The sequence below is a fragment of the Sander lucioperca genome, chromosome 11 (genome assembly GCF_008315115.2).
Source record: "Sander lucioperca isolate FBNREF2018 chromosome 11, SLUC_FBN_1.2, whole genome shotgun sequence".
NCBI classification, from domain to species: domain Eukaryota; kingdom Metazoa; phylum Chordata; class Actinopteri; order Perciformes; family Percidae; genus Sander; species Sander lucioperca.
Genome location: NC_050183.1, coordinates 1820826 through 1844758, shown reverse-complemented (window position 1 = coordinate 1844758; position 23933 = coordinate 1820826). Strand labels below are relative to the sequence as shown.

General features: G+C 40.4%; 1 protein-coding gene across 3 annotated transcripts in view; it reads right to left on the bottom strand.

Annotated features, from left to right (window-relative positions):
* LOC116055217 (adhesion G-protein coupled receptor D2) overlaps positions 1-23933 on the bottom strand; it is a 101188-nt gene that overhangs the window by 20133 nt on the left and 57122 nt on the right. For all 3 annotated transcript variants that reach the window (XM_036006946.1, XM_031307035.2, XM_031307036.2), the window contains 2 exons: positions 20655-20799; positions 166-248 (listed from right to left, as the gene is read on the bottom strand). In XM_036006946.1, the coding sequence (XP_035862839.1) occupies positions 166-248; positions 20655-20799 (228 nt within the window). The remainder of the gene's footprint in view (positions 1-165; positions 249-20654; positions 20800-23933) is intronic.

The window sequence follows — 23933 nt, the reverse complement described above, 5'->3', positions numbered from 1 at the left end:
AACACAGTAATCACTCAGCCCCTGACTTCAGTCTGTTTTTGTCCGAAGGTCAAAGATCAAATGCCGCTGTTGACCCCCTGACCTGCCCTGTTACCCAAAGCTCAAAGTCCCACTAAAGTGACTGATACACCCTGCTATGTGATGTGTGTGTCAGGAGTCACTTACCTTCCTATGCAGACGAGTGTCTTTGGAGGTTTGGCTCAAGGGATTTTCAAGTCTCTCTGGAACACAAGGAATGGACAGCTGACCTGAAGAGAGAGAGAGAGAGAGAGAGAGACACACACACACACACACACACACACACACACACACACACACACAGAGTTAGGTCTGCTAAAACTAACTGAATACATACATGCACACACACAAGGACACGTACTTGGAGCAAGTGAGGGGGTATCTTGAAGTCATGTTTCATTAAATAATAATATATAAAGACCATTATTTACATATTTGAAGTTAATGAAAATTGTATACAAACTTAAATGTTTCCCCTGAAAATCCTAACAAAATATTGTGGGTGTGATTTTTCTATTTCATACATCCATCCACAGCACCATCCAAGAGCAACATTCAACAGAGGTTAGAAGTGGACTTACGGGTCCATTTGCATGTGCTGTATGCCCTCAAACTGAATGAGAGCATCAATTAAATGCATACATTGCTGATATGTTTCTGTAATTTCAGAATCCGCACCTAAAGCACCTAGGAATGGAGCACATCTCATCACTACAATGATGGATTTCAATTTCCAAAAAGTGGGGAAGGGAAGGGCTATTCCTCTTCTCCTATGGTATATCATTTTTCATGAGTAAAAATGAAGAGTTCTCTTACAAAATAATTTATTTAGGATCTTAAAAAGCAATAATATATTAAGCTAACAATTCAATACCTCAAAATATGAACATAAAATAGCTAACAACTAACAAAACAAAGGTATTTTAGTGTCCATGTGAACCAACACAAGTTAAATAGAAAACAAAATATCCAAGGATTTCTCCCTTTTATTTGACCTGTAAGATGCACTGATCTGAAAATCTATAGATGGCAACAAGACAGAATTGTAAAGGATAGCTCAAAGGTGGAGGATTATAAATTGGAGCCAATTAAAGCATTTAATGAAGAAGGCAGAACAGGCGTGGCTAATGATACCATATTCATCAACTTCTGACACTCATTTTACATTTCGGACAGTTAGCTGATGCACCTGGATGGTCTTACAATGACTGAGCAGGTTCTGTAAGGGTTGTTCAAGGACAATCCAAAAGGCCAGAGGACTGCGGACGGACACAAGGGTGAGATTAAAAATTCTGGCTAGCTCCCTGGGAAACATGTTGCTAATGTATTAGATATTGTTAGTCATCCCCAGCTAGCATCAGCTTATACATCATGTCTAAAGCTTTATTTCACATGAACAGGTATTTAACTGATGTCTTGCCATAATGTGAGGGGAAATAGGTTTACAACTGAAGCAGGGTTGCAATATAAACTAATAGCCATCTAGCATAGTTAGCTGTTGTCATTAGGCTGTGGCTGCTAATATATGATTAACTCAGAATTAGACTGAGATCATAAAGATGTACATTTGTATTTATTCTATAGTAACATACATTTGAATTATAATAAATAACTTAGAAGTGATTAAACTGTTGACCATAGGATGTCCTGATCTGTCTGACACAGATTGCTAATGTCCCATTTGCAAAGGCTTTGACTGGTTTTCCAACCAGGGGAATAATCCACAACACCATACCTACATAAATCGGTTAATGATTCAGAGTTCAGGAACTATTCTAAATTTGGGCTATTTTTACACGTCATGGTGAAGAAACTTGGTCTTTACATTATTCATGTCCCCAGCACACGACAATCTGTATTTTAAACCTGAAAGTTGAACAGATAGATATATGGACACATTCTCAGTAAGTATATCATTGTCATGAACCCATCCGCCCCGACTGCCTGTCTACCTGCCTGTCTCTCTTCTCTCGTTCAGGGCCTGTCATGACTGCTCTCCAGCAGGCCTCCTGTGTCTGGATTAATCTCCCTGGTTGACTGCTGGTCTGAAGGTGGGTCAGCCGTCATCCACCAACACCAAAACTAATTTCACTGTGTAACTGCATGACACCCACACATTGCAAAATATCTTCATCTGTCTCTGTCTCATCTACATGGAAGAGGGCAGGAGGGCGGGTGACTAGTCCGAAGGAGAAAGGTCAGCGCATTGAAGGAGTTCATCATTCTGAGGTGTCAGAGTCGCTCTTTAGGAGAGCAGATGAAGGGGAGAGGATAGGAGGGAGGGAGTAACAGAGAAAGACGGGACGGTGGGGTCTGTTTTATATTTGTCCAGTTATTGGTTGCAAGCCAAAAGTTCGTCATGGCCTACGGAGTTGGCTGGCATCCACTTTTTTGCAAATCAATCATTAAACTGTCTGTATTTCACCATCACGTTTTGTCTTTGATTGTAACTTAATTATGACAAAATTACACACACACACACACACACACACACACACACACACACACACACACACACACACACACACACACACACACACACACACACACACACACACACACACACACACACACACACACACACACACACACACACACACACACACACACACTCGTCTTACTCAAGCTACAAATGGTCATTTGGTGGCTAGAAACACACCAGAGGGTTTATCAAACACACACACACACACACGTACACACATTCAGTCATTCAGAAATGATCACACAATGCATCCACTACACTTGCAGGCGTCTGGCATGAGGTAAACAGCTTTTAATAGCATCAAACCCACTGCAGTTTGTTTAGGACCATCTGTCCAGTCTATTGTGTTTTTTTGTTGTGGCTCTTTGGAAGCCCATCTGGTGACAGCTGATGTATGGGTTCTTACAAAGCCCCCAGCCAGGCCCTCGAGATCCTGCCATACTGTTTTCTCCCTGTGTACTATCTAGTTCTTCTTCTTTTTCTTCTATTTTTGTCTGCTTATTTTCCTTGTCCCTTTTCGGCTTCACAAAGTATTTTTTTTCATGATATTTCAATCTACATCTCCCAGTGGTGCTATGTCAGTTCAGTAGGGGTAGGAGTAGGGGAACAGGAAAGTGTGTGCATACATGTGTATCTATGTTGAAGAGGCAGGCTGAGGATTAGCGCCAAACATAGTGCTTATCGACTGTGTTTTTGGCAGCTCGGCTATGGTAATATTTTGTGCAAAAAATAATTTTTTGAGAGAAGCTGTGGGTTGACCTTTTCACCACAATACAGTCAGAGATTTCAGCATGTAGCATTAGAGGAAAGGCATATTCATGCACTTCCCCACTAGCCCGTGGTTGACTGTGACTGAGTAAATGCAATGACCACCCACAAATGCAGCCAATATGTAAGATGGTTGCTGAAATACTTCTGAAATGTGATTTCATCCAGTCTCTTTACTGGAACAAATACAATTTAACAGCATTTACAGCCATGAGAAGATACAGTGACAAGTCTGTAAACTGTTAACTAACCAGATAAAACACAATATTCATCTGCAGTACAAATATGGGATAGTTCACAAGTATTGACCATTAATTCCAGGGTTAATTCTGGACAGATATATGATACAGTGAGTGCAATTGTAGAACAGGTCGAACTTAATTGGAAGGTTCCTTCTACAATACCTTTACCAGCCTGCATCATGCATCCATGTATGCAAACATAGTCTGAGCATCACCTACACATTTCTCTGCCCAATTTGGAATTTTCTATTGTTTATAGAAAACACACCAGTGTGAAAGTAAGGAAGTTCCTTGAGAGGTTAAGGGGTACACTGGAGTTGAGGGGTAGGGGGTGAAAGCTGGGTTCAGGAAGTTTTCACTCCTTTCTTCCCAGGGTGCCCCTGGCCTCTCCAACTTCCAGTCAAAGGCTGAAAGAAGCCAGATGCAGGCAGGATAATCACCACCTAATAAGAGGCTATATTGAAAGCAGGCTGGCGTTGTTACACTACAAGCTTGAAAGGCGTGTGCACACAGATACACACTCACACATGTACACATGGGTGTGGAATACATATGCATGCACATAGTTAGGGCAGGTGTAATTATGGTGCACGATGACAAACTTTAGAAAGAAGTGATCGCTCCCCATCTGTGCACATGTGGACAAGCGTGTGTACAAAAAAACAACACATACAAACACACAGACACCCACACCAGATCATTTTTCCTTCTTCTGACTTTAGTCCTCTACCACCATCCAAGAAAAATGTTAGCACATGGCAAAAGATATGAAGAATTTTGCTATATACCAATTATCAATTTAGAAAGACAGAACAGGATCCCCTATGGTTTTGTGTATGGTTGGTTTCTGTTTTGGTGTGACCCAATGAAAGAATATGAGGCTATATTGAAACTGTAGTCCTACCCACACTCTAAAAGTGGCAGAATTTCACTGAACCTTTGGGATTCTAAATGTTGCAGACAAAAACGACCAATAAAAACTTCTTAAGGGAGAACTCCCCAGAAATAGTTCATAAGCCCAGATTAGTTTTTGACTTTTGATTGTGAGAGTTGTAATATAAGATATAGTTTTTTGGTCCTCATTAAGTATTAAAAGTCGATTTTCGCTTGTTATCTTGGAACAACTTGAATATCTAGAGAGTATGTTGGCAGTGCGTAAACACTAGAACAATCTTCTAACCCCCAATCTTACATTTCATCATAAAAAATGGCTCAACATCAACCAGTGTTGGTAAACTTCAGCCCAAACGGAATCAGAACAATTTAAAAAATGTGGCATTACTGTGGCCTACTGTTCCATATGTACTACAGCAATGAACATATGTTGTTCTTATGTGTAACTTCATGTTTATTGGACACAAACACTGAGAGGCTGATTTTGGCTGCAACCTTTTGCATTGATGAAGTTTTTTGTTAAATGTAGCAGTGCATTTACTAACACTGATTATGTAAATGAGCAAAGCTGCAGTGTACAACATTTGAGAGTTCTGCTGCTAACACAAAATATTGTAATATTTCGAAACTGATTGTTGTGAGGACAGTTTTAATGTATGTGCCTTGCTTTAAGGCAGCCATTCATTTCGATGGAACTGTGTGATGCAGGACAGTAACGCTCTATGTATAATATTGAAGCAAATGCTAGACTGGGCAAAGGCAACAGGTAATAGTGTTGGAGAGACACATCATCTACTGCTTACATTTTCAATATTCTTTTACTTTATTGAGTGATAGAACATGTAGCACTCCAATAGTGTGTAGTGTCCCTTGCCCTCTCTTGTATGATAATTTACTTTATTTCATTCGCACACCTCTTGGTTTTATTTCCTCCTTTTTTGCCACTCTCTGCACTATTATGCAGATTTTTAGCTTGGGTGGACTGATGAGCATGTTATGCAGGAAAGGGTGAGGTGATGCATGAATTAATATGATAAATGATTATTAGTTTTAGTTATTTCTCTGTCTGCAAAAACATGTGAAAAAGCAACTAAGTGTTGAGTTTGCAACATCAGCCTTCTCTTGTTACATTTTCCTGCCGCCGTGATGCACAATCTATTTTTCAATCATCAAAATTTCTTTGACAGTCTAAAAAGACTTGCAAAAATCCTCCTTTACACATAGAAATGACTCCCTCCCAGAATAAAACAAAATGTATATGGAAGTGCATGCACACACAAAATGCCCCTTGCTATAAATATGCAATCCATCCATCCATCCTTTCACACACACAACACAACCATTAGTCCAAACGTACACATCCCCCCTGTGGCACAGCACATCCAGTGTCCTGCTCTTAAACCATCAGCAGCATCAAAAGCAGAATCTATATTCTCCCCTCTGCCTTTTTTTTCATTTGAGTGACTATGAGGAGCAGCAGCAGCAGCTGCAGCCTATCTCCCTGCTCGTGATCAGCCAGGGGGAGGCAGTAGGTTTAGCAGGCGAGGCAGATTTATGGCGGTGGAGGTGACCTCTGGGGCCGTAACACGGTGATGGGTGAGTGGCTCTCAACAGTAAGCTACTGGCACTTGACAAAGTGCCCGAAGCAGAATGAATTTACTTCTCTTTTCCTCAATCATCAAGCAGCCACTGCCCTGACCCCCATCCTGACTGCTATAACAAGATCTCCCATCTCACAAGGGCCTGAAAAATTTACTGTCACATCTACTTTTCAATGAGCTCAAGTGAGCACTTCTTTCACCTTCAACGGAGCAGGTGCCGGTGTGGAGGAGGGCTAACCTGCCCAAGTGTGTGTTTGTGTGCATGTTCTAAGTGTGGTGTGTGTAAGAGAGAGAGAGTGATAATTTGTGTATACAGACATATATGTAGGTCCACTGACTTGCTCCCTAACTAACCCAAACTAACACCCACAGACCTTCACAAACATTAAACAACTTTAATAAAGTATTTGCAAACACAATCCCAGAAGCAAGAATGAAATCATATTGCATTGTAATTTTTTTCAAACACAAAGACATACAAATATTGTACACACACACACACACACATACACACACACACACACATAGTGCGTCTCACTATCTTTGTGGGGACCCATCATTGACATAATGCATTCCTTAGGCCCCACAAAGCTGTCCGGACCCCACAAGTATACTGTATTCCCGGTTTTTGGACCCCACGAATGTAGTTAAACAAGAACACACACACACACACACACACACACACACACACACACACACACACACACACACACACACACACACACACACACACACACACACTCACACACACACACCGAGAGAATGAGGTTGCCAGGCAGGGACACAAAGGGCACAGCTATACGGATGTCAGTAGACACCTCTACAGTTTATATTAGGAGTCAATCTACCTTATCACATACCTTACACACACACACACACACACACACACACACAGAAACAATGCATTATGAAGTCTGTGTGTTTGCCAGCTTTCATCAGCTTGATGGCAGTAAAGTTGGACTTAATGATCCTGATATTTATTTATATGCAGACGATAAATCTTGGTGTGCACACATTCAAATTTCACCTTTCTTGCACTCTAGTTGTTGAGGTGAAATCACAAAGGCTGTGACATAGAGCAAAGTAGACCAAACTACAGATATACAGTACGTTAGTAGTTAAGATTAGTAGGTACTGTAGTTGCTAATTTCTGCAACTTTTGGAAGTGTGTTCTGCAAAAAAGAAAAAGAAACTTCCTTCATTAAATCAAATTGCATTTCAACTTTGTTTGGTTATTTTTTTATATCAAAAAGTCAGATAAAATCAGTATATTTTTTCATGGCATTAAAACAGTGTAATAAAAAATGATATGTTTCTGTTATAAAAAAAAAAACTTAAATAAACAGGAAACAGCAAAAGAGAGAAGGGGAAATGAAGAGAAACAGTGACTTAAGAATAAAGAATGTGTGTAACAAGATAGCAAGTGCAGTGGAGGAAATGCATTCTACATCTATTTGTATTTTTATGCTTTAAAATAAACTGCATTAACTTAGTAGGAACACATTTCACTAGGTGGAACATTTTCAGGTTTTGGAAAGGCTAATGGTAAGGGCTTCCAAAAAGCATTTTAAATTAATTCCACCGTCTTCCCTGTAGACTGAATGTCATTTAAAAGGAACACGCCGACTTATTGGGACTTTAGCTTATTCACAGTAACCCCAATAACAAGGTCATATGAGACACAGCCGTCTTCTAACCATATACAAACTGGGAACTATATTCTCAGAAAGGCGAAGCACTGCTACTTCTGCTACTTGGGTGGAGTAATTTGTTAGCAGCACCTGAAGCCCTGTGGTGAGGAGCAGAGAGTTCACCAGGAGTTTGCTCAGAGTTGGAGTAATAGAGTCAACGATTACTAGATAGTAAAAGCATAGTGACCTTGTTATTTGTACACCCAGTGACTATACAAATCACAACATGTCAACAGGAACATGTTGCCGTTATTTTGTCACTTATTCGGAGCAGTAGGCTAGTTGGAACCGGTTACATCCAGGATCTGTGCTAGGCTTAGCTAGCGCTGGGGGCGTCAGAGTTACAACACGCACGGAGATGAGAAGGGTATGTATCGACTTGTCTAACTCTGGGGGTTACTGTGAATAAGCTAAAGTCCCAATAAGTCGGCGTGTTCCTTTAAAGACAAATAAATAAATAAAACGGAACATGAATCTCACAGATACTGTATGTATAGATATCACAGACAGATCAATAAAAGCTAAGCCAATCTCCTGTCTAAATCAGTTCCCATATGTCTTGGGAGTCAAACTGTGAAAAAATACACATTATAACTTATACAGTTGACTAAATATATACATTTTTTCAAAAAAAGTCCAGACGCTTTTGCCCTCATGACATTCACTTATGCCAATAATCAAAATAATAATGTCATATTTATTGAAATCAGACACACAGCAATGTTCTAAAACAGTTCTCCTATATATTTGGAGTCATGCAGTGCAAAAATAAACATAATGAACATTATAACTCATGTAAAAGGACAAACTATTTACATTTCTTCAAAAAAGGCCCAAATTTATGCCAAATCTCAAAACATTCTTCTCTGTAGAACGGTAATAGACTGGAGTGATCTATCTTTCCACTCTATAGCCTTTGTTCTCACTCGGATTTGCTGGAGCGATCTATCTTTTCCACTACATAGTCTTTGTATGACGGACCTGCCTTCCCATTGGTTGAAAGACGTCAACACAATCTCGCATCATGGGATATTCTAAATGGCAGCTAGCATCGAGCTAGCGGCAAAAATGACGATAAATTATGGACATCAAGTGGATAAATCTAGGATGTAAGTGTTTGGATGTATTGCTGAACAACTCCGAAAAGACGCACAACTTCCAGGCTGGATAGAAAACCTTCTGTAAAGGCTACAAAGACACCAAAGACACCGCCGTGATGGCTAACTCCTTAGCCTTTAGCAGGAAAAATCGGTAAGTGGCTACATTAAACCATTATCAAATTATCTAAATATTAATCAGAGGTGCCGTTTCTTATCGTGGACGATACGTTAGGGTTCTTATGGTTAAGGTCATACAAACTTTTTTTACATTCAAGTGACCTCACTGCAGCACAAATATTCTAATAGCCCAGTTTTTCCTGAAAAAAAAGATGTTCATAAATTGACTGTAGACAACAGGGTTGATGTTTTACAAGCTTTTTTAGAAAATAAAACCAGACGGACAATGAACTGTAAAAATGACCTCAGGTTTCTGAGCATTAAATGATCTTTTGCCCCTTAAGACGGTTCCACTTGTTTAAATGGTTACTGCATCAAATTGCCCATATATAACCGTTACAGTACCAATCAATACACGGTATATTAGATGAAGGAAGTTGGTTATGCCAACATTTAATTTTGTCAACTTCTCTCTTTAAAATGCCATAACTAATTCAACCTCTTTTATTTTAATAGCCGCTCTTTTGTCCACCCTCACCCACTGGGATAATGTTATCATGATGAGCCAATAAAAATCAATGATTAAACGTGTAATTTTCCAGAGACGATGTATTAAAATTTATTGTCTCTCTCTCTGGCGAGCCATCATATCAGCCCTGGAGCGGCAAACACTCTGCAGGTTACAACTGAAAGTAAAGGAGGGCATTAAAAGCTATTCAATAAGCCACTGTAAAATTGATCAGGCCATAAAAGCTGCTACCCGCCTGTTCCCAGCACACTCCAAACAGGGTAATGTTGAGGAGTGGAGTGAGTGACAGAGTGTATGGAAAAAGACAGAGAGAGAGAGAGAGAGAGAGAGAGAGAGAGAGAGAGAGAGAGAGAGAGAGCGAGAGAGAGAGAGAGAACGAGAGCGAGAGAGAGAGAGAGAGAGAGAGAAAGAGAGCGAGAGAGAGAGAGAGAGAGAGAAAGAGAGCGAGAGAGAGAGAGAGAGAAAAAGAGAGAAAGAGAGAGAGAGAGAGAGAGAGAGAATGAGAGAGAGAGAGAATGAGAGAGAGAGAGAGAGAGAGAGGAAGATAAAGGAAAAGGGGAAGAAAGAGAAATAAGAAAGAGACTGAAGCTGAGATTCTTTTTTAGTGAGCACAGAGGGAGAGAGAAATTAATAAAGTGAGACAACAGGCAGTGTGAGGGAAGAGTGATAAAGAGTTTGCAACAAACAAGATAAAACAGAGGGAGAGAGGAGCTGTGATTTATTTGCTGACTCAGCGCTGACTGTATAATCACATAGCAGTTAAACAGTGTGAATCTCCATCCTATACTTTTATTAAACCATTACATGTACTGTAACTCACCGGTCACTATATAAGGTATTCTGCAGCAATACTCTATATTTATTTCCTCTCTTCTTTTTCCAGTTTCATCATTTATACATAGTTACTGTATAGGGTAAACCAAACAGAGAAGACTCTATTACATTACATCAGCACTCTAGAAATACATCTGCATTGTGTGTAATAGGGCCCTAGACTTCAGAGTCATATACAACTTCACAGCTCTGGTGGGACTTTATCAGAAATGACTTTACTTTTTAAATTAGTGTCTTTTTTGATTAAGTCAGACATGTTATCCAATTGAATGTAAAATTATATGTTTGTCTTCTGACTATCAAAGGTGGCAATGCACTAAAAAAATGTAAACACTGTTCACATCACACATCGGGATTGCCTCATCCAACGCGACACACGTCTGGCACTAGAATAGATTCTGTCACTGCCTGTGTGAACACATAGTGCCAAAGTGTTACTGGCCAATTGTGACAGCGTATCGCAAACTAGTGGCAATGAAGTCAAAAGAACAAAGTTAATCTCTTCAGAAACAATTTTCATCTCATCAACCTCTCCCACCAAAAAACAATTTACTGTAGGCCAATTGAGGCCAACATCTCAGGTCACTAAAAAAGAAAGATGTACACATTCTCCCACTAACTTCAATGAGTGCAGAAAACTCTCCAAAAATGTGGAAAATACTACGCAACAACCCTTGAAGATATATTGTTTGATAATCCATATGGACAGTATGTCACTTGGGCCTTTCTACTGCTGTCTTAAAAAAAATAATAGAAGAAATAAGAAAATTCCAGTAGCGAAAAGTGGTGCTATCGGCTGAATCAGTGGCAGTGGCTCAGCAAACTGCGTTTTTCTTTTAACTTTCAATTCTCCTAAGCATCCGTGCTTCACAGCCCCTTGGGCTATTGCCTTTCTCAATCTGTCCCTGGAGAGGCAGGAGTTATGGTCCCTGTCGATTGAGGAGAAAGGGATGTTATTCCCCTGTCACCCCCTGGTCCCGCCGCCATCCTCCCTGCCCTGATCTACGGCCTGACTCCCCCCTTACCCCATTCCTCCCTCCCTCTTCCCCACTTTGCTTCGTCGTAAGCTGTCGGCTATGTCGTGCCATGGGCTGTTGAGATGAGGACGATGGAAAAATGTTCTGGGGGGGAAGGGGTGCTGATATTGGTTTAGAGGTCCTGTTGGCAGCTGCATGATGGTAGTAGTGGGGACTGCTTTAGTACTGTGTAAAGACGCTTGCAGAAAAATTGACGTACGTGTATGAAAATGCAGTGGGCACACAAGGAAGGATGGACACAATTTGTGATTTAGGCTGATGTATTTTCATACAAAAATATTGTGTAGTGCAGCTTTATATAATGCATATTTACTACGATAGAGTGGAGTGTCCCCTCTTTGCTGGAGAGCGAGGTAATGACGTGGGGCGTGGGAGTGGTAAACTGTGAGACAGCTTGGCCCAGGAGAGGTGACCTGCCCCAGGGAACATGCAGGTCTTTGCATTAAAACCCTTGATAGGGGAGCAGTGACAGGGTTAAACATGAAAGGCAGTTAGCTGACGGTTGTGTGTGATCAAAGGGTCCATGTCCCTGTAGGTTTGGTTTCATGGTGTGAGGCTGACGGCTAGAAGTGCATTTTATCAATCCAATATTATTCAAATATATCACACAATTATTTTTAAAGTTTGATTTCATCTTGTTTGGTTTCAATTTCATGACTATGTTGTCTTTAATTTAAGAAGGTGGATCTTTAATTTTTCAAACTTTTGAAAATGTTTTTGTTTGTTTATACAGTATGATAGCTGAGGGGGAGGGGGGTTCTTAACCAATGTGCAATCTCTGCAAACATAGAGTACTAATAACAATCCTTCAAATGACAAAAGCTTGGCTCTACCATGTTGAAATATATGTCTGGATAAGTTTGCATACATGTTCCAATATTTGCAATCTGAGTTTCATTTGTGGTTTCTACAATGTGAGACAATGTGTCATGGTTTTGTTCTCTGGTTTAGTTGAAAGAGTCAAGATTCAACACACAGCAAGCCCCTTTAAACCACCAACACCACCAATAAACGTCAGCACAGACATCAGTACACCTGACACATGCTCAACAGAGGATTTCCATACCTCGAAATGGTCATCCCATTTCCATACTGGCCAATGCTAGGCCTCTTTTGAAACTATTGCACCTTAGGCAAATCCTGAGTTTGTGAGGGTCTCTCTGGGTGAAGCAATAAATAAATAAGCAGATAAATAGATGAATAACCCAGAGGAATGGGAGCCCATGCGGCTTGGCCATCCATCATATATCCTATTACCACGCACTCAGCAGCACCTGCAGTATGTAAAATGCAGTCAACCTCTGTAAGCAGATACAAATTCAACTCTTTTCCTCCTCAATTTGTTATATCTGACAACGCCACTGCTTGTGCCTTGTTGTTTTTTTGAATTATGAATATATTCCCTTCACCAGACTTTTGCCTGTGCGTGATAGCGTGGCGTTGTTATGCAGAACAGCTGTGGAAAACAAATTTGAGAAGCCTGGTACGCTTTGTAGCGGCTGGGCGAATATGCATAAACAGTTGCGCTTAAAGCCACTTAAGAACAACCAAATGGGCTCAATATTTCATCTTTGGATTTGTTTCATTGGGGGTGATGAATATGAAATGCCAGAATGTAGTACGAGTGCAGAAAATGCAGTCGTTTAAGTGTTTCAAATGATCTAAGAATGTTTTTCAGATTTTTCACACAACAGTGAGAAATGGTGGACAAGTGCTTTAAACTGACAATTTAAATCTTAATTCCTGTCACAAAGTCTCCAAATTTAGCCATGACACATGGAACCACACACATTACAAATATCATTCACAAACAGAGAACAAAAGGAATGGAAGGAATGTGTGTCAGAGGAAGAGAGGGAACAAAGAAAAAAGAATAAATAAAAGCTAGCGAGTTAATATACATTAACAAATCAGACGCAAGAGGAAGAGAGAGTGAAAGAAACCTAGTGGGAGAGAGGAAGAGGAATGTAAATATATGGCAAACCCATAGCACATTTTGACTGTTGCGTGTTTGTTTGGGTATTTACACTGAGGCTACAATCAAGTCCTCAAAGCTTCAGCCCACATGACAAGAGCCCATTTCAGGGCCACATATCCTCTAAACAGCCAAGCCAACAAGCCAAATCTCAAACACACACACATACACACACAAAACCCCAAATTCATATCCACTTATTTGTCCGTGATTTCAAAATGCATAAAGGATGCAGGGAAAACCGTCAAATTTAATTTGTGCACAGAGAAAGGGGAGGCGAAGATAAGTTGTAGGGAAGGGATTTTTTTGGGACTTGGCTGAACTTTTATGCCATGTTTGCTTTGAGCAGATGTAGAATTAGTACACATCAGTTTGCATCAGCGAGACATTGAACACGAGCTGCCGCTCAGAGGCCAAATACCTCTCTGTCACACAGGCACACCTCAGCTCTAATGTCTGTGATTCTGCTTTGGTAATTATCAATGTGATGTCAATTCCCAGAGCAACAAATTCTTCTTCTTATTCTTCCTAAAGCACGTTTGGTGTCTCCAAATACCAGTGGCCTGTTGCACCAGTTGAAACCAAAACACAAGTAGTTTTAAAGCACTATCAAACTAGGGAAAAAAAAACTGTTACTCCGCCCACCTTGAGCCAGCATGTAAATATTAACTTCTGTTTTTAAATTGACTGGTAAAATAGGTCACACTTAAAGGCAAACATTTCTTGTTATGTTCAAAACAGACTTCAGTTCACACAGACAATTGATTTGTGTCTGAATACAGTCTTAGAAAAAATGGTACTGTAGGATAGTACTTCATAATGTTAAACAAATGTGTCTATGAAGTGAAAAAGAATCTAATTACAAATTGCACTAACCGTATGTGGAATATGCTGTGTGTGTGTGTGTGTGTGTGTGTGTGTGTGTGTGTGTGTGTGTGTGTGTGTGTGTGTGTGTGTCTGTGTGTGTTCTTGTTTAACTATATTCGTGGGATCCAAAAACCAGGAATACAGTATACTTGTGGGGTCCGGACAGCTTTGTGGGGCCAAAATGATGGACCCCACAACTTTAAAGGGCTGTTTGAGGGTTAAGACTTGAGGTTTTAGGATTAGGGTAAGAATTAGGTTATCGTTAGGGTGAGGGTAACGGTTAAGGTTAGGCATTTAGTTGTGATGGTTGAGGTTAGGGTAAGGGGCTAGGGAATGCATTATGTCAATGACGGGTCCCCACAAAGATAGTGCCACACACTGTGTGTGTGTGTGTGTGTGTGTGTGTGTGTGTGTGTGTGCGTGTGTGCGTGCGTGCGTGCGTGCGTGCGTGCGTGCGTGCGTGCGTGCGTGCGTGCGTGCGTGCGTGCGATACTTGTACTGTCCTGCTGGTAAAGATGGCATGCAGTTAAGGAGTTGGACATTATATGCCTCTAACAATTTGGGCATTGAGTTTTCTTGTGTTAACTTAAGTGGACATCACCAATATGTATCCCTAAAACAGTATATATTTCATTGATACAGCATATAGTGGTATTGAGCTAATACTGTATATTAAACATATTGTGACATTTGACTTTTCCAGTATTGCACAGCTCTATTCATAGTGCATGGTCTAAAGAAGTGGACTTGCAAACATAAGAAAGTGAATCAACAGCAAGCACCCAGATGAAATTGCTTCTAACATGCTGTCATTACCCAAGGGAATATTTATTTTTTGTATCTTTGGAGCAGGGGATCCTGTTGCATGTCAATGTACTGGGCTAAACATGCATGACAAGTGATGGTGTGTGGGTGGAGGGAGGCAAGGGGGAGTCAATCCCATGGTGGTGTCAGCAAAGGATCTGTATGTAATCTGCAGAAGATGCATGCAATAGACCGCCACACTACTTTATCTACAAGGCCCCTAATTGCGAGGGATGCTGAGGAACACATGTCAGGAAAAGAGGAAGGGGAATGGGTGTCAGATGTCAGCAACGTGTAGGCATATGGTTCCTACAAGTTGAGTTACGTAAACTGGAAATTACACCAAAAGTCAGGTTTGCTACGATGAACTTGTGAGGACTGCAATACTGTATTTTTTCTTCAGTAAAGTCACCTGGTTATGTTGACATCACACCACAAAAAATCATTACTAAAATCTCTAACATTATGACCATCACATTTTAAAAAAACTACGACATTAAGAAGACGTGCCATCACCATTGCACTATCAATACAGACACAAATTGGACATGAAAAAGACATACCCCAATTTCTCAAGAAGTAAAATAATACCTAAAGGAAAAGAGACCCAAAAAAAACCTCAATAACCTTTTGAATTTAAAACATGAACCACAAAAGAAAGATAACTGCTTGTCCATCTTTGTTCGTTGAAAAGGACGCTTTAACAAAGCAAGAACATGACGTGAGATAACACTAGTGATCCAGCATATTATTCACAGGGCCCACAGCCTTCAACTCAGCCATTGTGTGGGGCCATCTCATTGGGAATGCAACACTCATGCACATACACAAACACCCACACAACCCTTCCTCTTTCAATTCATATCCCCCCACACATCAGCCCCTATTCCTTCATTATGCACTTGTCCTTCTCGTGTGCTCACAGCAAAATATGTGCTTTATTTTGTTCACATTTTTCACCATGTACCCTCAACATAATCCACTTTCTGCCGTGGACATTTGTGCCAACCAACCTGAGTAAACAGAAATATGGAAAAGGCATAAGAAAGGGGTTGACCTTGTACATGCAAGCTACCACTATCACTTAGGAGATAGTGTGGTTATTGTTAGGGAAAATTGGGCCTGTTTGTTCGTTGTTTGTGCTTCATGAGGAGAAGACATATTGTACCATATGTGGAGCGCAGGTTTAAAATAAAGGCATCAATATTGTTAATCTACCACTTCCCAAAAAGCAAGATTCTGCTCATTTTCAGTCGTGGCATGGTTTGGTTCGATGATTTTCTGTTTTACATATTATATAAATGCTATTTGATCGCAAATGACAGCAAGCATTTTAATGTATTGCACTGCTTCAATTTCTATATTTTAGAGATACTGTATGACAACATTAATGATTGATTTAATCAAACATAATCAAACTGTCCACTTGCCCTTTCAGAGAAATTGGTCAACTGCTGTATCACCACTTCACAGGATCACAGACATGTTTATAAAAAAAAAATCCCAGTATGAAAACATATATTCTCACCTCATGTAGTATGAGATTATAGTCAAGTGAGTTCGTCATGGTGATTAGTTACCGTGAATGTGCTGCATGTTTGCCTGTGTGTGCCCTGCTGGATGATAATACGCATACAGTTGCAGTAGTTTGTAGTGTATGAGCCAACCCGTTCCCAGCACTCAATCACACGGAGCCGATCGCATTCGCATGCAGTAGCATTAAGGGAGCAGATTGAAGGGGTAGCAAATGGGCTGAATAATATCATCTGACAATCAATTATTTCTGCAATTGTGTTACATCAAAAAACATGTTATCTGCTGCCGAGTTTGATTCATCAGGTTGCATTGAAGGTTCAGTCATGTAAATGTGGAGTAGGGGCTGATTTAACTACTACACGCTGAGTGAATGAAGGAGACAGTAATAGTGTTGAGGACCATGCAAATCACCTGCAAAGGAAACGCTGTAAATCACAGTCTGAGAGGTGCACAGAGCGGCAACAAGGAGCAATAGCACAAAGCACATGTACTATTCAAATGTGAATATCATTATTGTCATAAACCATGGCCCACAGAGTATTTAACAGATAAAGAGAATGTGTGTTTATTCATATTAAATTGTTCTATATCATTGTCAATACATAAAATAAATAAATGGGGGGTCATAACCTAAACACTATCAATGTCATTTCTGTTATTGTCAAAGATATACTTTTTGTTATTTTCATAAACCTCTGCATATTTTTTTCTTCCTTATTTCAAATTTACTTTGATTTCTATGTTTTTTATCACTATTGCAAATAAATATATCCTAGTTAAAAAAAAAAAAATATATATATATATATATAACACTGTAAATGCTGCATTAACTAGGGCAATAGAGCAAGTGACACTAAGACTGGCTTTAAATTACAGAATGAAACCAGGGATCGACCTCTGCCTCTTTCTTTTTTCTGCTTTGAAACGGGTGTCTCCAATCTTTTCCAAAAAACCAAATGACTCTTAACTCTCTGAGTGCAGCATGGGTCGGGCAGCTAGATTGAAGCCAGGGTGTCTGGTTAGTGTTCAAGTTTAACGCAAGATTTCTGATGTCTGATTTCAATCAACAGTCCAGACGCTACTCTCTGTTTCAGAGTGCATTGCAGTAATGCCTTGCAGATATGCCAGTGGGGGAACAGTGGGGGAATATACGTCCATATACATAGCTTAAACTTGATTCAACTTCATGGTAATTTTGCAAACACTTCTCTGCATAACACAATACAATTGACAGTCCCACAAACTAACTAAAGCCTCTAAAATATCCATTAAGTTAAACACCATTCCAAAAGAGTTTCAATAATGCAACATTATAAACTTAATGAAGACACCATTTATTGCAGAGCTGTTGTAATAGACTGCATTAGTTTTAGCTAGGTGTAACTCATAATATGCAAGTGAGTGCATATTAAAAGCTTATGCACAGAAGTCTTTATGAAAATATATTGCCTCAAAAAATGTGAGAGGAGGGTGTCATTGGAACTCATGTCATCGAGTGGGAATAATGCAGTAGATGTTTGGTTGAATGAGGTGCGGCCTACCTAGTCTGCCACCCACATACTGTGCACACACACGCCACACATGACGTGTCAACACTTGTTAATTTCATTGAATTAATCAGTGAAAAGGCTTGGCTGTATTTGAGGTACTAAACTGCGCGGTGAAAATGAAAATCATTCACTGGCACTTCTGATTGGAATTTTTCAAAAAGCAAGGCTACAGGGGCTGCCCTCTTCAAAAGAGAGCATACGTTAAGAAAAAAAGGCACACAACCCACACAATTCAACTATTCTTATATATTCAGATTTCATCTTTCACTCTAAAAAAATAGCACATGATGGGTGGCCTTTCTTATTCTTTTTAAGAGACGGTGGATTGTTTGTGCTTTTTGAGAAGCAAGGCCGGCAGAGTAATCAAATTACCAAGCAATCTTGTGACTTGCTATCATGTTCAGTTACAAGGAAAGCTGGTTCAAATAATTTGATCAACTGCAAAAAAGTGAATTAGAAATAGTAGTAGTTAAAGTACTGAAGCCCCAACTGTAACTGTATTCAAAAGTTAGACAGAAGTCTGGAAGAAATAATAGCTGGGTTCCAGTCGTAGCTATTTTGAATTAAGTTTATCACAGTTATACTGTGAATACTGGATGCAGCGATCCAAGCTAGCACCCATTTTATTCCTGTGAAAGTTGCTCAGTTAGGTTTTTCTTGGTTCGGCATTTTTGGCCCATTACTCATATGATTTAAAGTCTAGCCTAAAACATGAGAGTATAGAATTCAAGCTGGAATTACCCGCCCGAATAGCTGTCTGCCAATGTGTCTGTCTTTTTTTTTTTATATATATATATATATTACCTGATGGCACAAAGGAAAGGAGTTTTCAAATACACATACTATAATGGGTTTTAGATTTTTGAACTAGGTTTCTCATCGACACTATGTTACACTATAGATAGCCGCTGTCCTGTACAGTAGGCTATACACTCACAATATGTGACAAAACTAGCCTAGAAATCTAGACGCACCCTAGCGGCAGCAAATGTAATTTGCAGCCAGGGGGTCTAGCAACTCTCCGTTGGCTTGCGAGCTGGAAAAGCCTAACTCTGGCCGGGCCAATCACATCGTGTATAGAGTCGGTGAGTGGGCTTTTGGCTGCATCTGCTGGCGAACAGCGGTCTTTCGAATCGGCTTTGGCCACGACTCTGGAAGACTTGGAGTTTAGCTTTTCTTTGAGAAAAGAACAAAGAACAGCACTGAAGTCATTCTTAAAAGGAAGATGTGTTCGGAGTTTTGCCGACCAGATATGGCAAAAGTTTAATCTATCAACTAGCTCTGCTACCTTCTTCGTTGCGTGCAGTGGGAATTTTGAAAGACAACTGTTTATCCCGCCCCTCGGATTGAGCCCTGCCAATGGTGAGTTCCCTTGTCCGGCTATGACAAAACAGGTTTCCGTTAAATTTTCCTATTATGTTACAAATTAATATGTGAAAAGACATCACCCTGCTTCAGCATTTGCGAAGACCCATGTTTTACCAGACTCTGAATATATGTGTCTTTTTGAGACTGTTGAGATAAACCTGAGCAAGAGGATATTACAGTGAGGTGGACAGGAGGTGAATCTGATTTCAACAAATACTACGGCTCTTTATATATTATGTTTCATAGAACTATCATTAGCATTTCATTGTTTCAGTGGCTTTGCCTTATCACCGCACCTTCAACTTTAAAATGAGAATTATATGTCTGGGTCTGACTGTAGATCTTTTTCTCAGCAAACATATTTTCTTGTCAACACAGTGAAAGCACAGGTGTAACTAATAACATTAATGATGATGTCAGTGACTGAAAATCAAAAAGTTAGTATATATAATTGTGGAGAGGCTAAGGGCCCTATTTTAACAATCTAAGCGCACGGCGTGAAGCGCCTGGCGTAGGTGCATTTAGGGCGTGTACGAGTCCATTTTTGCTAGTTTAACGGCAGAAAAAGGGTCCGTGCGCCAGGCACATTGTTCAAAAGGGTTGTACTTAGTGTCTTAATTAATCAATGGTGCGTTTTTGGCGTAACATGCAATAAACCAATCAGAGTGTCATTCTCTTTAAAAGCCAGGCGCGTTTGGACCTTGGCGCATCGCTATTATGATGGCGGATTTGCTAAGCAGGAAGGACAGATTTTCATGAGAAGAAACTGATCTGCTCGTGCGTGAAGTGAAAGCGCGCGAGCAGATCGTATCATGATACTATTTTAATCTTTTGCATGTTTGTGTGCTGCTCCCCGTGCCTGTGTTTGTAGTGTGTGCGCTCTGTGCACGAGCCTAGGTGCATTTTACTAATGCGCTAAATAAAGTTAAAATAACAATGAAATGCTGCGTTATTGACTTTAGACCAGGTTTTTGTTTGGCGATCACTTTCCACTGCCTCAAGATAGCAATACGCCAAGAATGCACCTGAACACACCTCCCTGTAAGACCAGCACGCTCATGGGCGCACAGCATAGCATTTGCTACTTAAACAATGTGGGCGCTGGACGGGAAATTGACAACTTCGTCAGTCTTAAACTAGCAAAGACACTTGCGTCAGGCTTGGCGCTGCGTTGGGTGCAAGATAGGGCCCTAAGAGTCTGATTTGCCTTATGGTTGTATGGTATTAGTCTGATAACTCACCTCTGGTCCTCTTTTCCTCCTTCCCCAGGCCAGGAGTGTTGCAAGTGTAGGTGGCCTCCTCCTCTTGGCTTGGGGTAGTTCCTAATGGGAAACTGACAGGACGAGAGCTGGTAACTGAGCTGGATGGTCGGGAACTGGCGCAGTTCTGTAAGAAATGAGAAGGCAGTGTCAGCTGCAGGAGATCACTGTAGGGTTGTATACCTGTTAAAGGAATACACAGTCACTGGATTAACTGATGAGAACAAAGGCATTAACCATCCATCATCAACTCATCCATTCTTTACTCGCTGATCCTTGGTGATGCACATTTTTTCTTTCATCACAGTGATCATCAGACTAATTGTGACTCTCTGTTCTACATCCATTCCAGTTTAATAGGTGATAGAAAATAAATAAAAATTGTGTCTGCATTAAACACAATTTATAAAAAAAACTATTCGCACAGTTTAAAGTCAACTTTTTGTATTGAAAAAGAACATAGGATGATATATTGTGCACTGAAGAACTTATCAGTGAAAAGGATTAATGGCTTTTTACATTTTCCCTTTTTTTGATAACAGTTTTTCTCTGATTACCAATTACATTAGACAGTCACAATTAGTAATGAACATTAATGTCATGGGCTATTGTAGACTACTGTATTGTCTTTCCCACAATTCTAAGACCAAACCTGAGCAACTGCTCTATGAATTTAACTCAGAGATCTCAGTGTTTCACACATGCATACACATCTTTTCAGCCAGACCAAAATAAACGGCAATCACAGAAAACCCATTTGTTTGCATAGCTCTCAAACAGACTGGGGGGCTTCAACAGGCTCCAGAGGCCTCTTATATTTCATACTTTACTTCTATCAGGCAGGAATGTCTCTACAATTGGGGCCTGCCATTCTGGCTGCTTTTGTGTGTTGTTGATGTATAGTTTCAGTTAATATGACACATATACACACACAAGTGGAAAAAGACAAATACATGTACTGCTACACGTCATTGTAAGTCACTCAAACCAGGGGTCCCAGCAACAGAAATAAACAGAATTTAAAGTCTTTAATCAGACAACATGCAGCTATTTCACACGTTTTTGTGGTACCAAACACACAGAAAAGAAGCATCAATTCTCTACTGTCCACTTGTGAAAATCACATTCCAGTTCAATTAATTTTTTTCTAGCACCAAGACTGATTCAGACCAATTCATTGCTTCCTATATGTTGTCAAAACTTGAATTAAGATCAAAAAAACTAATCCGCTTCCAATTTATATCTATATTTCAGTGGTGTCAGGGGCATGAAGTATAAGGGGGAGCTGTTTTTTATTTGGGTCCTGCGACTGACAGCTTTATTTCACAAAGCAATCTGGCTGTGTGTGTACAAGAGGGAGGTCAGGGTGGGTCAGGAGATACTTGGTATCAAACAGACACTCAACACTGGTCAAAGTGTGTGTGTGTGTGTGTGTGTGTGTGTGTGTGTGTGTGTGTGTGTGAGTATAAAACTCCACCCCCTGAGGCTTAAAAAAGCTGTGTGCGACCTGCGACCCGCGCCCCTGTAGAGGGCTACCACACGGAAGAGCGCTGAAGAGGTTGAATGTAGTGTATAATTTAAGAGGGGAGAGTGTGTGATTAGGTCTGGTGGAATTTATAGGAGAGGTCGTCGAGGTCAGAGGTGTGTCATGTCACTGCACCAAAAGCAATTTATAGTTAAATTGTTCCCACAATATTTTAATGATTTTCACGTTTTGTGCTAGGTTATATAAAACATACTTAATCTGATGTCATGTGCACTAAGAAGATCCATTAAATGACTTGTTACAGTATCAGCCTGGTGCTTCACCTTACTTAAAAATATGTATCAGACACAATCATCCTACAGATGCTAGAATATCTAATAGATCAGATGACCTCAGCAAAGCTGTTGTAATGTTGGTGATCAAGGAATAAAAGGGACAATGAAAATGTCAAATGATCTGTTTTAATTTGAATAACCACTTTAAATCCTTAAATTGTAGTTGCAGTTAATTATCCAATTGGGTTAACCCTTCAATCGTTGCAAATAATACAAAATATAAACCGCTCTATCTCCGACAAGTGCCATTCGTCTTCAAATGACCCCCATATGCAATAACACCGCCAAAGCCTCTTTATCCCTCAGCCGGCAAGGTACCCAATCCTATGTTTTACAACAAGGAATATATAGGGGCATGTGCGGTCATCTAGAGCCAAATGTCTCCTATATAACCAAAGGACAGGTAGATACAGTATTTCACGCAGGATTAATGGCACAAAATAGCATTAGCTAAAAACCGTCAGGCGGCAGTGATGGCTAAAACACGCATTCTGGTAGCGGAACCCGGCAAGATTGGAAAATTGCCACGACCAGAGGGGAGAGGAAGCAGTAAAAATGACAGTAGATGGGGGGGCTCACTGATAAACTGAGAACAGCCAATATATCAGACTGCACCTGGTGGCTAGGGGCCCCAGGGGGTCCCTCCACCAACCCGCCCAACACACAGTACACATAGCACACATAGCACACACACACACACACACTTTAATTTATCTATTTATTTATTTCATTTCTTCCCATCCTTACAGTATCCATCTCTGAGGTGGGGGGTCAAAAGGAAGTAGGGGCACCCTGATATTTAAAAAAAACAATCAACCGTCAGAAATGGTTTCATTCCTTCTTCAATGACCTGAAGTGTGTGAGGGTGGGGGATACTAGGGGGGTACATATGTGTGGGTCAGGGTGCAGTGGGAGGGGCAGGACAGAGTGTTACTGGCCAAAGAGGAGTGGAGTTAATGTTATCATAAGGGACAAGATGCATTTTGTGTGTGTGTGTGTGTGTGTGTGTGTGTGTGTGTGTGTGTGTGTGTGTGTGTGTGTGTGTGTGTGTGTGTGTGTGTGTGTGTGAGAGAGAGAGAGAGAGAGATAGTGAGGGCATAGTAGTAGTAGTGATGAGAGTAGGTGTTTGTCAAGGTGCTAGGGTCTATAATTGTCAGTATGTGTGTGTGGTATGTGCCTGTTTGTGTGTGCTAGAGACTATTAAGTACTTTTAAAGTGCTTTGCGTAGGCTACAGTATGATCTTCCTAGACACACACACACACACACACACACACACACACACACATACACACACACACACAGCATCCCACCACCTCAGCCAAACAGCAGCGTCCAACAAGGTATAAATACTGGCCTGACACTTTAATATCAGGGGACGGCTTGTCCTGGATTAGAAAAGTGTAACCCACTACGGAGCTTGACATTGCTGGGATGAAGGT